Source organism: Microcaecilia unicolor, chromosome 11, assembly GCF_901765095.1.
Source record: "Microcaecilia unicolor chromosome 11, aMicUni1.1, whole genome shotgun sequence".
NCBI classification, from domain to species: Eukaryota; Metazoa; Chordata; class Amphibia; order Gymnophiona; family Siphonopidae; genus Microcaecilia; species Microcaecilia unicolor.
This window is the reverse complement of record NC_044041.1, coordinates 160,175,503-160,192,923: the sequence shown is the minus strand read 5'-3', so window position 1 is coordinate 160,192,923 and position 17,421 is coordinate 160,175,503. Positions and strand designations below refer to the sequence as shown.

Sequence of the window (17,421 nt, the reverse complement as noted above, 5' to 3'; positions counted from 1 at the left end):
CCTATAGCAGGTATCCTCCGAGGACAGCAGGCTGATTGTTCTCACATGTGGGTCGACGTCCGCATCGGCCCAGGAGCCAGCATTTTTCCAGCAACATAAAAACAAAGTTTTCCTAGAGACTTCTAGCGCACTAATTGCACGCACCGTGCATGCGCGGACGACTTCCCACCCGTCGCATGAGCATACTTACTCAGTTTAATCAAAAAGCATAGAAGCAACAAACAACAAGAACAACTCCAAAGGGGAGGAGGGCGGGTTTGTGAGAACAATCAGCCTGCTGTCCTCGGAGAATACCTGCTACAGGTAAGTATCTTCGCTTTCAACGAGGACAAGCAGGCTGCTTGTTCTCACATGTGGGGTATCCCTAGCAACCAGGCTCAATCAAAACAATGAACATTGGTCAATTAGGCCTCGCAATGGCGAGGACATAACAGATTGACCTGAAACCATAAACAACTGAGAAAGCAGCCTGGAACAGAACAAAAATGGGTCTAGGGGGGTGGAATTGGATTATAAACCCCGAACAGATTCTGCAGCACTAACTGCACAAACCAACTGTCGCATCGGGTATCCTGCTGAAGGCAGTAGTGAGATGTGAATGTGTGGACTGAGGACCACGTTGCAGCCTTGCAAATCTCCTCAATGGAGGCCGACTTTAAAGTGAGCCACTGACGCAGCCATGGCTCTAACATTATAAGCCGTGACACGGCCCTCTAAAGACAGCCCAGCTTGGGCATAAGTGAAGGAAATGCAATCTGCTAGCCAGCTGGAGACTGTGCTTTTTCCGATGGCGACTCCCCTACTGTTGGGATTGATTGAAAGAAACAAACAACTGGGCGGACTGTCTGAAGGGCTTTGTCCGCTCCACGTAAAAGGCCAATGCTCTTTTGCAGTCCAAGGTATGCAAACTGCTTTTGCCAGGGCGGGTATGAGGATGGGGAAAGAATGTTAGCAAGACAACTGACTGGTTCAAATGGAACTCCAACACCACCTTTGGCAGGAACAGGGTGCGTGCAGAGGACTACTCTGTTGTGATGAAATTTAATATAAGGTGCATGTACTACCAAGGCCTGAAGCTCACTGACCCTACAAGCTGAAGTAACAGCCACCAAGAAAATGACCTACCAGGTCAAGTACTTCAGATGGCAGGAATTCAGTGGCTCAAATGGAGCTTTCATCAGCTGGGTGAGAACGACACTGAGATCCCATGACACTGGTGGAGGTTTGATAGGGGGCTTTGACAAAAGGAAACCTCGCATGAAGCGAACAACTAAAGGCTGTCCAGAGACAGTGCAATTGGTGCTTATCATTGCCGTGTAGAGAGTAAGCCTAAGGTGAACTCTTACGGAGTTGGTTTTGAGGCCAGACTCTGATAAGTGTAGAAGATATTCAAGCAGGGTCTGTGTAGGACAAGAAAGAGGATCTAGGGCCTTGACGTCACACCAACGGCAAACCTCCTCCACTTTGAAAGAGTAACCACCTCTTCGTGGGAATCTTTTCTGAAAGCAAACAAGACTCGGTAGACACCCTCTGACAGACCCAAGAGGCAAATTCTAAGCTCTCAACATCCAGGCTGTGAGAGCCAGAGACTGGAGGTTGGGATGTATAAGAGACCCTTTGTTCTGGGAGATGAGGGTTGGAAAACATTCCAATCTCCACAGTTTTCAGAGGACAACTCCAGAAGAAGAGGGAACCAAATCTGACGCAGGCCAGAAGGGAGCAATCAGAATCATGGTTCCCGCAGTCTTGTTGAGTTTCAGCAAAATCTTCCCTACTAGAAGTATGAGAAGATAAGCATACAGGAGGCCTCTTCCCCAATGCAGGAGAAAGGCATCTGATGCTAGAATGTCATGGGCCTGAAGCCTGGAACAGATCTAATGGACCTTGTGATTGGATTGAGTGGGCAAAAAGATCACTGAGGGGGTCCCCCACGTTCGGAAGACCTTGCGGGCTATGGCCATTGTTCAGCAACCACTCGTGAGTTGCATTATCCTGCTCAACCTGTTGGCCAGACGTTGTCTATGCCTGCCAGGTATGTAGCTTGGAGAAACATGCCATGACAGCGTGCCCAAAGCCACATCTGGACGGCTTCCTGACACAGAGGGCGAGATCCGGTGCCCCCCTGCTTGTTGGTGTAGTACATTGCAACCTGATTGTCTGTCTGAATCAATAGGATTTGGTTGGACAGCCGGTCTCTGAAAGCCTTTAGAGCGTTCCACATCACTCGCAATTCAAGGAGATTGATCTGAAGACCTTTTCCTGAAAGGACCAGGCTCCTTGAGTGTGAAGCTCATCTACATGAGCTCCCCACCCCAGGAGGGACGCATCCGTCGTCAGCACTTTTTGTGGCTGAGGAATTTGGAATGGATGTCCCAAGGTCAGATTGGATAGAATCACCCACCAATGCAGAGAATTCCGGAAGTCGGTGGACAGTTGGATTACATCCTCTAGACTCCCTGCAGCTTGATACCACTGGGAAGCTAGGGTCCACTGAGCCAATCTCATGTGTAGACGTGCCATGGGAGTCACATGAACTGTGGAGGCCATATGCCCCAGAAGTCTCAACATCTGTCGAGCCATGATCTGTTGAGACGCTCGAACTATGGACACCAGGGACAGGAGGTTGTCTGCTCTTGTCTTGGGAAGATAAGCTTGAACTGTTTGTGTTCAACAGGGCTCCAATGAATTCCAACTTTTATCGTTTATTCATTTACTAGACTGTCGCTTATTACAAAAGTAAATCAGAATGGTTTACAAATTAAATAACATTAAAAACGGTGGATAAACATACTCTGAAATCCATTTATGATAGAAAGCACAACAAAAGATATTCTATTAACTTCATACAAATTTCTCAGGCTATAATCATAAAAGCATTTAGTAAAATCAAAAAATCTATTTTTTTATTTATTTTTTCCTCCTTTCTTTCTCCCGGTCCTATGTCCTTCTTTCTCCTGTGTTTTATTTTAAACATTATTTTCAAATGACTCTCGAAAAAAAATATGTTTTTAAAGCACTGGAGATGGGACTTGTGGTAATTGATTACGAACCCCAGTAGTTCTAGCACCTGAATAGTCATTCGCATGGACTGCTAAGTGCCTGCCTTCGAGGTACGCTTCACCAGCCAATCGTCGAGATAAGGGAACACATGCACTCCCAGTCTGCGTAGTGATGCTGCGACTACCGCCAAGCACTTTGTGAATATTCTGGGCGCAGACGCCAGACCAAAAGGCAGCACACAATACTGAAAAAATCGAAGATACTTCCTGTGAACTGGAAGGATCGAGATATGTGTGTAAGCATCCTTTAAGTCCAATCATTCTCTTGAATCATGGGAAGCAGGGTGCCCAGGGAAACCATCCTGAACTTTTCTTCGAACTAGAAATTGTTCAGGTCCCTTAGGTCTAGGATGGGACGCATCCCCCCCTGTTTTCTTCTGCACAAGGAAGTACCTGGAATAGAATACCAGCCCTTCTTGCCCTGGTGGAACGGGTTCGACCGCACCAGCCTTTAGAAGGGCGGGAGAGTTCCTCTGCAAGTACCCGCTGTGCTGGGAACTATAAGATTGAAGCTCCCGGTGGACTATTTGGAGGTTTGGGATTCCAGATTGACAGTGTATCTTAAGCGGACAATTTGAAAGTACCCACCCGGTCGGAGGTTATAAGAGGGCACCGTTGGTGAAAAATATCAACCTCCCTCCAACCGGTAAGTCGTCCAGTACGGACACTTTTATTGAGGCTATGCTTAACTGGATCCAGTCAAAAGCCTGGCCCTTGCTTTTGCTGGGGAGCAGTATGGGCCTTAGTCGCACGCTGCTGACGAGAACGAGCGTGCTGGGGCTGAGCCTGGGCAGGCTGCCAAGGAGTGTACCTATGCCTAGAATAGGAATAGGGAGCACTCCTCCTCCCGCCAAAAAACCTACTAGATGAGAGGGCAGCAGCAGACGACGTCTGGTGGGAGAGAGAATCCATAGCATCATCATGCTTTTGATCTGATCAACTAGATCCTCTACTTTTTCACCAAAAGATTATCCCCCGGCAAGGGAACATCCACCATTCCGCTGCTGGACGAATGATCCAGGTCAGAGGCACGCAGCCATGAGAGTCTGCGCATCACTATACCTTGAGCAGCAACTCTGGATGCCACGTCAAAAGTCCCTGGCCAGGAACTTTCGACACGCCTTCTGCTGCCTGACCACCTGGTGAAAAGGCTTGGCCAGCTCCGTAGGGAGTGCATCAACCAAGCCCGACAGTTGCCATATCGAGTCCCGCAAGTGCACGCTTGTGAAGAGCTGGTAAGACTGGATCATTGGATATGGCGGCGAGCATAGCGGCCTGGTACGTCTTCCTCCCAAAAGAGTCAAGATTTCTAGCCTCTCTGCCTGGGGGTGCTGAAGCATAGTCTCTAGTACTCCCGGCTCTCTTGAGGGCGGAGTCCACCACCATGGAATTGTGGGGTAACAGACCTCATCAACCCAGTTTCACTGTGGATCCGATACTGGGATTCAGCTTTTTTCGGGACCACGGGGCCAGACAGAGGGGCTGACCAGTTTCGCATAAGGACTTCCTTCAGTACCTTATGCAAAGAAACTGTCACAGCCTCTTTAGGTGGAGAAGAATAATCCAGGACCTCGAGCATCTCAGTCCTGGGCTCATCCTCAACTTCCACAGGGAAGGGAATAGCCATAGCCATTTCCCGGACAAAGGAGGAAAAGGACAGACTCTCTGGTGGAGATAGTCTCCTTTCTGGCAGACAGGAAGGCTCAGAGGAAATCCCAAATGACTCATCAGAAGTACCTGGGATCCTCTTCTGACTCCCACGAACACTCCTGCTCAGTATCGGCTAGAACGTGAGTTAAGGTGCTTCGACACTGAACCTGCCTCGACGCTGAGAAACGATGTCCTCTATGGCGATGTCAAGAGGCCGATGCCCGGTCCACCTGTGGCGAAGCTCCCTCCACCGAAGTCGAAGGGGAGTCGACCTGGCTGCAAGCGGCATCGTTGTCGGGGACGTCAATGCAGGTGAAGGGCCCAGACACCGCTGCAGCAGCAGGTACAGAAGGCGCAAGCACCCCCAACACCGAAGCTGACTGTCGTAGCAGCCCTCGGATGCGCTCGTCGAGAGCCACCATCGGAGAAGGCTGCGGGGTCGATGGGACAGGGTGTCAGAATCCTTGGAGGCTCGGGAGCAGGTACCAGGCTACTGGGATACTGACGCATCGGCACCTCCTGTATCGAGGGGGAGCGATCCTGTCGGCGCCGACGCTTCTCGGATGCCACCTCTCTCAACACGCCAGAGCTCCCAGTACCATGTGTCGAAGGAGAACATGAACGGTCTTCTTTGCCTTCGCTCGACGCCCATCATCGAGACTCCTTGGTACCATGAGAAGACGTGGAATCCTCACGTCTCCTCGGGGCCGGGGCCGATGAGGCCGGTCCCCGGGGGGCTCGAGGCAGGTGAAGACCCACTTGACGCCTCACTACTCCCAGCGCGAATTGGTCTCTCAGCAGCCTTACCTTATCTTCAGACGTCGATGCTCCCTTCTATGTCGAAGGACCGGACTGAGCCCCAAAATGTTTTCTCATTGGGCTTCTCAAGACTCTTGGGTCCGTTTCTTCATACGAAGACACAGACTACAAGCGGCTGGGCTATGGTCAGGCCCAAGGCACTGGATGCACCAGGCGTGGGTATCAGTACCTGAGATTGTCCGGTTGCACCATGTACAACGCTTGAAGCCGCTGGGTATCTTCGATGACATGGAAGGAAAAACGGCTTCAGCGAAATCAAACGACACGATTGTGCCTTTGAAAAGAAAAAGGGACACAAAAGAAAGGAAAGAACCCGGCCGTGCGGGCTGAAACTCAGCCACGTCAAAAAAGAAAGAAAACTTATAGAAAAGGGCTAAATTCAAGAAAAATACGGGAAGTTTTTTTTTTTTTAAGAGAATGATGAAAAAATAAAAGAAAACTAAAACGAACTAGCCATCAAAGACACTGCTTCCTGGGCCAAAAACAAAGAGAAGAACTGAAACGCTGTCTCTCCGCCGCGGACAAGAAAAAACTGAGGAAGCACGCTCAAGCGCACTAGAAGACTCTAGCAAAAAAAAAATTTATTTTGCTGGCAAAATGCTGGTTCCTGGGCCGACGCAGACGTCAACCCACGTGTGAAAACAAGCAGCCTGCTTGTCCTCGGAGAATATAGATACCAGTTTCAGAAGAAAGGAAAAAAACATGTGCAGGGAGATCCTCACCTCTGAAAAGTGGAGAAAGGAATCCCGACAAGAGAGAGCTTGAAGCTCTGAGATGCAACAGTCACAAACAACAACAGTCTTTGGCATTAAGATCTTTCAGGCTTTTGAAGAGCTCAAATGACTAAATTAGGGTTCTACTCTGCACATGGCATACGAAAGGGAGCCTGCAGTGGCCCACTCCCAGCAAGAATCGAACATCCTGGTGAGCCACAAGAGACGTCGTCTGTAGTCAGTCCCTGGAACAGGCCAAAACTGCAATCTGAACTTTTAGAGAACCCAACACCAGATCTTTCTGAAGATATGCCTAGAAAAACACTCAGAACAGAAGAGAGAGAAACTCTGCATTCAGAACACCAGCCCTCGAACATCCTCCACACACTTGCACACGCCATGGATGTAGAGTGTTTCTGAGCCTGAAGCAAGGTAGCAATGACCAAATCAGAATAGCTTGCACAGCTACTATAATGTGATATAGCGAATGTTACATACCTGTAGAAGGTGTTCTCCGAAGACAGCAGGCTGATTGTTCTCACTGATGGGTGATGTCCACGGCAGCCCCTCCAATCGGAAACTTCACTAGCAAAGGCCTTTGCTAGTCCTCGCGCGCCCATGCACACCAGGCATGCGCGGCTGTCTTCCCGCCCGAACCGGCTCGTGTTCGTCAGTCCCATATGTAGCAAGACAAACAAGGGAAGACACAACTCCAAGGGGAGGCGGGCGGGTTTGTGAGAACAATCAGCCTGCTGTCCTCGGAGAATACCTTCTACAGGTATGTAGCATTCGCTTTCTGCGAGGACAAGCAGGCTGCTTGTTCTCACTGATGGGGTATCCCTAGCCCCCAGGCTCACTCAAAACAACAAACAAGGTCAATTGGGCCTCTCAACGGCGAGGACATAACTGAGATTGACCTAACAACTTATCCAACTAACTGAGAGTGTAGCCTGGAACAGAATAAACATGGGCCTAGGGGGGTGGAGTTGAATTCTAAACCCCGAACAGATTCTGAAGTACTGACTGCCCTAACCGACTGTCGCGTCGGGTATCCTGCTGCAGGCAGTAATGAGATGTGAACTTGCAGCCCTCCATGCAGTTCTGAATCAAACTTTAGTAGGATTTACCACTGCCAGTAGCTCCTCCCAAGCTCAGTCTCCACAAGTCTTACCAGAGATGAGAAAGGCTCAGGACTGATATTCTGTCCCATGCTCTCCAACAAACCTCCTTCCTGGTTTGTTTGTTTTTTTTAATGTTGTTGTGCTGGAAAAGGAGAGCTCCATGGGAAACAGGGGAGAGGTGAAAGGAGGGCAGAAGTAAATTCATGGGACACTAGAGACAGGGATCTGAAGACCTCCAGATATAACTCTGCACACTCAAGCCATCTGCAAACCTCAACTAGGGACCGGATGTCCAACTGGACCAGAAGCAAAATACTAAGAACCAGAGGATGAAACGTGTGTGTCTCCATCCACCTGCTGGATATAGAAAATACTAAGGAGCTGGACTGGATGCCAAGAGAGATGTCTCAGCTGAGTTTTCAGTCCTGTAACTCCACCTACTGGTTGATGGAGACAACTATCCCACAGGTTCTGGAATCGTGGAAAGCTATGTAAAGGAAAAACATTTTTCCAAATCAAATCAATTCTTGTATACCACTATTATCCCCTTTCCAGGGTTCAGTGCGGTTTACATTCTAGGTGAGACAGAAGCTGATAATGTTAGTGTGAGGTATAAGAACAATTAGAGATCATTGGTGTAATGAATGAGACAAAAAAACATTATAGGAAAGGATAACAGATGATAAAAGGAGGTAGAAGTCAATGGATTGTTTTGAAGCAGTCTTTGGGAAGAGAAAGGTTTTTAGCCTCTTCCTGAAGCTAAAGTAGCTGTTTTCTGTTCTGGTGGCAATAGGTAGAGTTTTCCATATTTTAACTCAAAATACAGGGAATAGAGAGCTGATAATCTTCTGATTTCAAACTGTCTTTTGAAACAATAATGCTAACATTAGTTGTTCTTTCAGTCTGTTAAGACTGGACCAAACGTAGTGACATGGTCTTAATCAGCAGTTCAGAGGTGAAACCCTTTAAGATTTGAAAAACTAAACAAGCAGCTTTGAACTCAAGTCTTTCTGCTATGGGAAGCCAGTGAACTTTGTTGAGTTGAAACATTAGTATATCTATTCAATCTGTATTATTAGTCTAGCAGATGGAATTTGTTGCCAGAGAATGTGGTAAAGGCGGTTAGCTTAGCGGAGTTTAAAAAAGGGTTGGACGGCTTCCTAAAGGAAAAGTCCATAGACCATTATTAAATGCACTTGGGGAAAATCCACTATTTCTGGGATAAGCAGTATAAAATGTTTTGTTCTTTTTTGGGATCTTGCCAGGTGTTTGTGACCTGGATTGGCCACTGTTGGAAACAGGATGCTGGGCTTGATGGACCTTTAGTCTTTCCCAGTATGGCAATACTTATGTACTTACATATTCTGAATGATTTGTCGTTTTTTCTGACATTGACACTTAATACCAAGAAATAGAACGTTACAGTAATCCAAGTGAGGTAGGATTAACATTTGGACTAGTAGTGCAAAGGCTTTTTGGTCGAAGAATGATCAGACTAGCTGTCTCATTTTGAATAGCCTTTCTTCCATAGCTGGTTAATATGGGAAGAGAAGGTGACAGAAGAATCAAGCAAGACCCCTAATACTCAGACTTTACTGCAAAGCTTTGACTACTGGACAAAGATATTGATGATGGGACCTGAACTCCGTTTTCGGAACCACCGGACCTTGGTTTTTTGCACAGTTTCAGTTTATTGGTCAGAGCCTAAGTGCTAACAGTAGTCATGCCATTCTCTACAGACTGAGCTGTATCTTTGATTGATGCTGTCACTGGTAAAAAAAAAGCAGGATGTCATCCACGTAGGATAATAGTAGTTCATTAAAACCCAGGTGTATTAAGGCAAGGGATGACATAAAGAGATTGAACAGGATAGGTGGGAAGGGAGATCCCTGCGGAAACTCGCAGTTAGGAGGCCAGTACTTGGAAAGTTGGTTGTTTTGCTTGACAGAATAGCTTCGATTTGAAAGGAATTCACTGAACCATTTGATCACAGTCCTATATTGCTATCTAGTCCAGGCATTCGAGTAGCAATGTGTGATCAACTGCATCAAACACCGCCAATATATCAAATTAGATATATTGGTTGCCTTTGCATAGGTGGTGTCTGGCATATGTAGTTAGAACTAGCAGCAATGTTTCTGTACTATGTTATGATCTGAAGCCAAATTGTGACCAGAGTAATATAGAAAAATTTTCAAATATAAAGAGAGTTGTTTACTGATGTAGGTTTCTAATACTTTAGTAAAAATGGGTATGCATGCCACTGGTCAGAAGTTTGCAGGTGATGTCACATCTAGCCCAGATCCCTTCAACAGCGGAGTGAGAACAATTTTGCCCATATCAGGAGAAAGAGAGAAGTTTTTAACAGCTCACTGAGATCATCAAGTAACCAGTTTACAGCTTCCATAGGGATGGATTTGAGTAGGTATTTTGGGCATTGATCCAGGGAGCAGCTGCCACCTTTTTACCCCGTCTTGGAGAGAGAAGAATACCACAACCGGGTGGATAGATGTGAGGTAATATCGGACTATCAGCTTCTGTGAGCCATGTTTCTGAGATAAACAGAAAGCCCAAATATGAAGATTCTAGCAGATCTCCGACTAAGAAAGCCTTGTTGCCCACAGACTTGGCAATGATATAAATGGCGAGGACAGGAGCAAGCTGAGACTTCTGTTCCAAAGGGAAGACTTGTTTGGGTAACTTCAAAAGGTAACGAGTTTTTTTAGGCCATTGAATGGTAGCCATTTTGTTCTGGTCTGAATCCATAGTAGTGTTCTCATCGTAGATATGGTGAGGAGAGGTGATGGAGTCTCAGGAACTCATAAGGTGGGGAGATGTGGATGTGCCATTCTGGCAGACTTCAAAATGACTCCCAAAATGATACTATGACTCGCTGTTATTATTAGGTAGAGTTCCTCTTTCAAGCTGCCATTCTTCCATAGTCAGTTGTGCAGCAGTAAGGGAGAATTTAGAGCATGGGAGAGGCCACATTGTAACTCTCATGTTATAGAATTGTCAATTTCCTTTGTTTGCTGTTTGAATTATGGTTACAAGCACAGAGCTGAGCAGGATAGGTATTTGTATGACACAGGAGAGTAACTGACCTTAAGCATTCCTTGGGTTGCTCTTTCAAGCTGCCGTTCCTCCATAGCCAGTTGTACAGCTGTGAAAGGAGAGTTAAAGACTGGCGACAGGTCACAGTGTAGCTCTCATGGTTACAGATCCAGATAATTCTCTTTATTCAAGTTACGGAATTACTGCAGGCAATGGAGAGGGGAAGAGGAACTGAGGAGCAGTTCAGGCAATTGACTACTACTACTACTATTTAGCATTTCTATAGCGCTACAAGGCATACGCAGCGCTGCACAAACATAGAAGAAAGACAGTCCCTGCTCAAAGAGCTTACAATCTAATAGACAAAAAATAAAGTAAGCAAATCAAATCAATTAATGTGAACGGGAAGGAAGAGAGGAGGGTAGGTGGAGGCGAGTGGTTACAAGTGGTTACGAGTCAAAAGCAATGTTAAAGAGGTGGGCTTTCAGTCTAGATTTAAAGGTGGCCAAGGATGGGGCAAGACGTAGGGGCTCAGGAAGTTTATTCCAGGTGTAGGGTGCAGCGAGACAGAAGGCGCGAAGTCTGGAGTTGGCAGTAGTGGAGAAGGGAACAGATAAGAAGGATTAATCCATGGAGCGGAGTGCACGGGAAGGGGTGTAGGGATGGACGAGTGTGGAGAGATACTGGGAGCAGCAGAGTGAGTACATTTTTAGGTTAGTAGAAGAAGTTTGAACAGGATGCGAAAACGGATAGGGAGCCAGTGAAGGGTCTTGAGGAGAGGGGTAGTATGAGTAAAGCGACCCTGGCGGAAGATGAGACGGGCAGCAGAAAGACAAAGGAGAGTAATTGACATTAAGCACTCCTTGGAATGCAGCTAAGAGCAATGCTAACACAGTACAAAACCTGATAATTATCCTTAGATGTTTTTATTTGGTTAAAAATGTTGTTTCAATATACTGTTTAGCTCTTTTTCTAAATTCACAAACAGTTTTATTTAAGTCAAAAATATTGCTTTTCTTGATTAAGAGTTTACTACATGCAGATCTGTAGAGTTTCAGAGTATAACAAAAGACAATTTGTGTTTGGCAGCAGTTATCAGTGGTGTGTTAATTATGCAGACAGTGCTTGCTGAGGGTCCGAGTCCCTTTGACGTGTCAGCTCTGTTATTACTTCAATAAAAACTTTATATTTAAAATTGATAATTATCCTTAGATATCTTTATTAGGTTCGAAGAGTTGCTTTAATACACTGTTTAGATCTTTGTAAATTCACTTATACAGTTTGTTATGTTAATTATGCAGACAATGTTTGCTGAGGGTCTGAGTTCCTAGGAAGAGAAGCTCTGTTGTTGCTTCAATAAAGACTTTTTACTTAAAATGAGATATAAAGTCAGTCAGCTAATTCTACCTATATTTTGTACTTTTAAAACTTGAAACAAGGTAATTTGTTTTTTAAAGTTCAGTATGTAATATTTAACAGGCACTTCTGTTCACTAGAGATATACATCAAATGGCTGTATTTCACTCCTGTGAAACTGTTTGGAAGTTTTAATGTTGAGGAAGCTTCAAGCAGGATATCAGAATTTAAGAAATAAGTTATTGATATGAATTTTAACTCAAGCTGTAGAGATGGTTTCAATTTGCAGTTTCTCATCCTAATGTCCTTTGTTCCAATTGAAGCAGATATCTGGAGGCTTTTTTAGTTGTAGATCCAGCTCATATCACAAACAAAAAGAAAGGATGCTTGCTTGAAAAATGCAGTGAGACAAAAAATTGCATTTGTCCAAACAAAACAAATGAAATTAACTACGTGAAGGAAGGAAAATCTAAATAAAAATAGCACTCAGGACTGGTTCTCCGACATTGAGCAGAAGTAAGTAAACTTTGGGAAGTAAATAAGCAAATAGTGTATTATTTAACCTGGATTATAGGAGTTCAATGTGAACACATCCTCTCCCTGTCCAAATAAAAAAAATAAAAAAAAAAAAGAGGATGGAAATTAAAAAAAAAAAAAAATTCTAGCAGTTCTATAGAAAACATGAGACCCACAGAGAGATGGAGGGGTGAAGAAGGGGTAACCTTCAGATAGACACAGAGGTCCTTCAATGGTGGCTAAAGCCTGGCATAGTGTGAACTCAGGAGGAGGAGGAGGAGGAAAATGAGGCGTAAAGTCTCAGATCAAGGAGATGGTAGATGTGGTATCACAGGACGAAGGAAAAATTAGCAGAACCAGCCTGTAGAGGTCAATGTGCTAATAGGCACAAAAAAAAAAAAACCCACCTCACACACAACATAAAAGAACTAACAGACAGGACACTCACCGTCTCATAGTCCCGAAGGGCAGCCTTGAATTTGCCTAGGGCCATGTTGCAAGTAGCCCTTCGGTAATAACCTTTGATGTACTTCTTGTCCAGCTCAATGGCCTTGGTGGCATCGGCAAGGGCATAGCCATAGCACTCCGTGCGTAGGTATGCCAAGCTGCGGTTTCCATAATAAATGGCATTTCCAGGGTTCAGACTGATGGCATCGCTGTAATACTTCACTGCATTCTCATAGTCTTTCCCTGCCAGGAAGAGCAAAACAGCTCATGTTACACATAAGAATCACAAGGGTACTGTTAAGGGTACCCTAATCCATACTTTGTATTGTTATTTGAATATTTTGACTGTTGTAATTGCCTATTGCTCATGTTTGATCTATTCTTACTGTACACCACCTTGAGTGAATTCCCTCAAAAAGGCGGTAAATAAATATATTAAACAAAATAAGAACATAAGCATTGGCCATACTGGGACAGACAGAATGTCCATCAAGCCCAGTATCTTGTTTCCAACAGAGGCCAATCCAGGTCACAGGTACCTGGCAAGATCCCAAAGAGTAAAACAGATTTTATGCTGCTTATCTTAGAAATAGACAGTGGGATTTCCCAAAAACCCTGCTAAGCTAACTGCTTTTACCACATTCTCTGGCAATGCATTCCAGAGTTTAGTTACACGAGGAACAGCATTTTCGATACGATGTCCAAGTTGGACTCTGAACGTTTTGCGTTAAACATCTCAAATCCAAATAGAAAACATGACCATTTTGGAAACCGCAAAAGGTCTTTTTTTTTTTTTTTTTAAATACTGTTTATAACAAAGTTTTATGATCCGTGCATTTATTTTTCAGTCAATTAAAAAAAAAAAAAAAACAACAGTACAAGTGAAAAACATTGAAAATCAAGCTATTGGGATGTAGGAGGAGCCAGCATTTTTACCACACTGGTCCCCAGGCATTCCAGAAAATCAATGAATATAATCTCAGCTAGTACAGACAGGAAGGGATTCACACTGTGAGCTCTCTTTACACTAGCTAGGGTGCCAGCTCACTAGATTTAAAGAGAGATAAATACATAGTAGAGGAGTATTCAATCTTCTCTGAAATACCATACCTAGGACATTACTTTTCCCAGTGCACCTTGAATGGGCTAACATGACAAACATTTATTACTGGTTCAGTTTGGCTCGCAGCAGCGGGCTCCCACCAACTGCTCTACTTTCAACCCCTGAGAAACTACATACCAGACAGTCAATTCAGACTTCTGGACAAGAGCAGAACATATTCAGATCAAATGTATGTTAAAACAAGAAGGAAAGAGGAGAGAACATAAGTGTGCTCTTGTCAATCAATGAAGTTTGTGTATTGTATCATTACAACGTGTGCCAATACTAATTGTATCGTACTTTTTGCAAATGTTTATTTTTAGCCACACTGAACCCAAACTTGTCATAAATAAAGAGATATGGGTTTGGGGGGGGGGGGGGGGGGGAGGGAGAGGTTTCTTGTTTAGTCTTGAGTAATGTGTTTCCAGTGTTTTCATGGATGGATATATAATGTTCTTTTCGTATTACTCTTGTTGGATGCATATGTTATCTAATGAAGTGTAGATACATACCTGTAGCAGGTATTCTCCAAGGACAGCAGGCTGATTGTTCTCACGATTGGATCGTCGTCCGCGACGGCCCAGGAGACCAGCAAATCCATAAGAAAAAACTAAAACTTCTAGAACGCACCGGTACACGGGCAGAGTGAACCGCGCATGCACGAACGGCTTCCTGCCCGTGGCGCGAGCGTGCCCTCTCAGTTTAATAAAAAGCAAAACAGAGAATAGAACAACTCCAAAGGGGAGGAGGGAGGGTTTGTGAGAACAATCAGCCTGCTGTCCTCGGAGAACACCTGCTACAGGTATGTATCTACAATTTCTCCGAGGACAAGCAGGCTGCTTGTTCTCACGATTGGGGTATCCCTAGCACCCAGGCTCACTCAAAACAATGAACATAGGTCAATTGGTCCTTGCAACGGCGAGGACATAACATAGATTGACCTGAAAAGAAACACAACTAAGTGAAAGTGCAGCCTGGAACACAACATAAATGGGCCTAGGAGGGTGGCGTTGAATTCTAAACCCCGAACAGATTCTGCAGCACCATCTGCCCAAACCAACTGTCGCGTCAGTTATCCTGCTGAAGGCAGTAGTGAGATGTGAATGTGTAGACTGATGACCACGTTGTAGCCTTGCAAATCTCTTCAATGGAGGCTGACTAAGTGAGCCATGGATGCAGTCATGGCTCTAACATTATGAGCCGTGACATGGCCCTCCAGAGTCTGCCCAGCTTGGGCATAAGTGAAGGAAATGTAATCTGCTAGCCAATTAGAGATTGTGCGTTTTCCGATGGCGACTCCCCTCCTGTTAGGGTCAAAAGAAACAAACAACTAGGTGGACTATCTATAGGGCTTTGTCCGATCCACGTAAAAGGCCAATGCTCTCTTACAGTCCAAGGTGTGCAACTTGTCCTCACCAGGGCGGGTGTGAGAACGGGGAAAAAATGTTGGCAAGACAATTGACTGGTTCAGATGGAACTCTGACATCACCTTCGGCAAGAACTTAGGGTGAGTGCGGAGGACTACTCTGTTATGATGAAACTTGATATAAGGTGCATGCACTACTAGAGCTTGGAGCTGCTACTACTACTACAAATCATTTCTATAGCACTACCAGTCGTACGCAGCGCTTTACAATTGAACATGAAGAAAAGACAGTCCCTGCTCAAAAGAGCTTACAATCTAAATCAGGACAGACAGGACTAATAAGGATAAGGGTAGGACAGACAGAAGGACACATAGGGAAAGGGACTATTGAAGAAAGGAAGACAAGATGTCAGGTTCAGAGCCCGTGGGGCTGGGCTCTGGAGCAAACGTGAGCCCTTGGGCTGCTGACAAGGAGCGACAGCAGCAGGCAAAACCCACCAACGCTGGGCAAGCACACCGGCACCGGCAGGACTGCAGGCACCACACAGCAAGCCGGAACACACGGACTGGAATCCCCCGGACTGGAGGACACAGGACTGGAACACACCGGACTGGCACACATACCAGACCGGAACACACTGGACTGGCATACACTGGACTGGAGCACACCGGACTGGAATACACACCGGACCGGAGCACACACCAGATCGGAGCACACCAGACTGGAACACACACCGGACTGGAGCACACCGGACTGGAATACACACTGGATCGGAGCACACCAGACGAACACACACCGGACTGAAACACACTGGACAGGAGCACACCAGACGAACACACACCGGATCGGAACACACTGGACTGGTTCGTACAGCTTCACCTGCACTTAGCCACTGCCCCCCCAAGGGTTGAGCCCTTGGGTTCGAGTGGCCGGCAGGACTTACCGGATACCGGATGACACAGGGACCAGGACTGGAAACAGAAGTACTCCTAAATCCTAAACTGACCTAAGAGCTCCCAAGCCCTAAACCAGCAGAAGTGTTCCTAACAGCAAACTAACAAAAGGACTTCCTAAGCCCTATACTAACAGGAGTGCCCCTAGGCACTGACCTAACACAGGTGCTCTGAGCACCAAGCTACAGAAGCTCTGCAACTCTAAACTAACTAGGGTGCTCCCACGCACCAAACAACCAGAAGAGCTCCTAGCACTAAAAGGGAAGACAGGGGAGCCACTAGGGAAAAAACAGGGAAGCTAAACACGAAGCCAAAAGTGCTTCCAAAGCACCAAACACAAACAGCAAAGACTGTAATGCTCCTAATAGCACAAACACCAGAAGTACTTCTAACAGCAAAATCTGTAGTGTTCCTAACACCACCAAACCCTGAAGTACTTCTATCAGCAACAGAGCTTCCAAAGCCCTACGCACAGCAGTGCTTCCCAAGCACCAAGAGGGAAAAGCAGGGGAACCACAAGGGAAAAGCAGGAAAGCTAAACACACAGTCACAAGTGCACACTCCACTAACACTAACCTGGACCTAAAACAAGTTGCAAAAGCAAGCGTTGCAAAGGCCCTGAAGGGAACACCACCACTTCCTTATCAAGGCCCTCCCTGATGATGTCACACTCCCTAGACCCAGGCAGACAGCACACTGAAACCCAGAGAGGCCCAACCCACACCAATGCAGCACCGTGAAGCACTTGAAGCCAGTACACCCAAAGAGAGGTAGAGCTAACTCAGTCCACACACACAGCTGTAGTAAAGTGAAACAATTAGAGTCATGCTGCTGGAAGCTGCCAGCATAGAGAGAGAGCTAGCTCAGAAAGGACAGACAAAAGAAACAGAAGCCAGCTAAGAAGCTGACCCCCAGGAAAAAGGTAAGTTTGAGAGGGGTTCTGATCACGATCATAACACAAGATAAAGGTTACGAGCAAGTGACAAGTTAGGAGTCAAAAGCAGCATCAAACAGATAGGCCTTTAGCCCGGATTTGAAGGCGGCCAGGGATGGAGCTAGACGTAACGGCTCAGGAAGCCCATTCCAGGCATAAGGTGCCGCGAGATAAAAGGAACGGAGTCTGCAGTTAGCGATGGAGAAGGCTGCAATTAGGAGAGATTTGCCTAGTGAACGGAGTTCCTGGGAAGGAGTGTAGGGAGAGTGGAGAGGTAGTGAGGGGCTGCAGAGTGAATGCACTTATAAGTCAATAAGAGGAGCTTGAATT

The 17,421-nt window shown here is 45.9% G+C and overlaps 1 protein-coding gene across 1 annotated transcript in view; it reads right to left on the bottom strand.

Moving 5' to 3' along the window:
• Positions 1-17,421, bottom strand: part of LOC115480179 (serine/threonine-protein phosphatase 5) — a 165,553-nt gene that overhangs the window by 98,651 nt on the left and 49,481 nt on the right. The window contains exon 2 of the mRNA XM_030218668.1: positions 12,737-12,978. Coding sequence (XP_030074528.1) covers positions 12,737-12,978 — 242 coding nt within the window. The remainder of the gene's footprint in view (positions 1-12,736; positions 12,979-17,421) is intronic.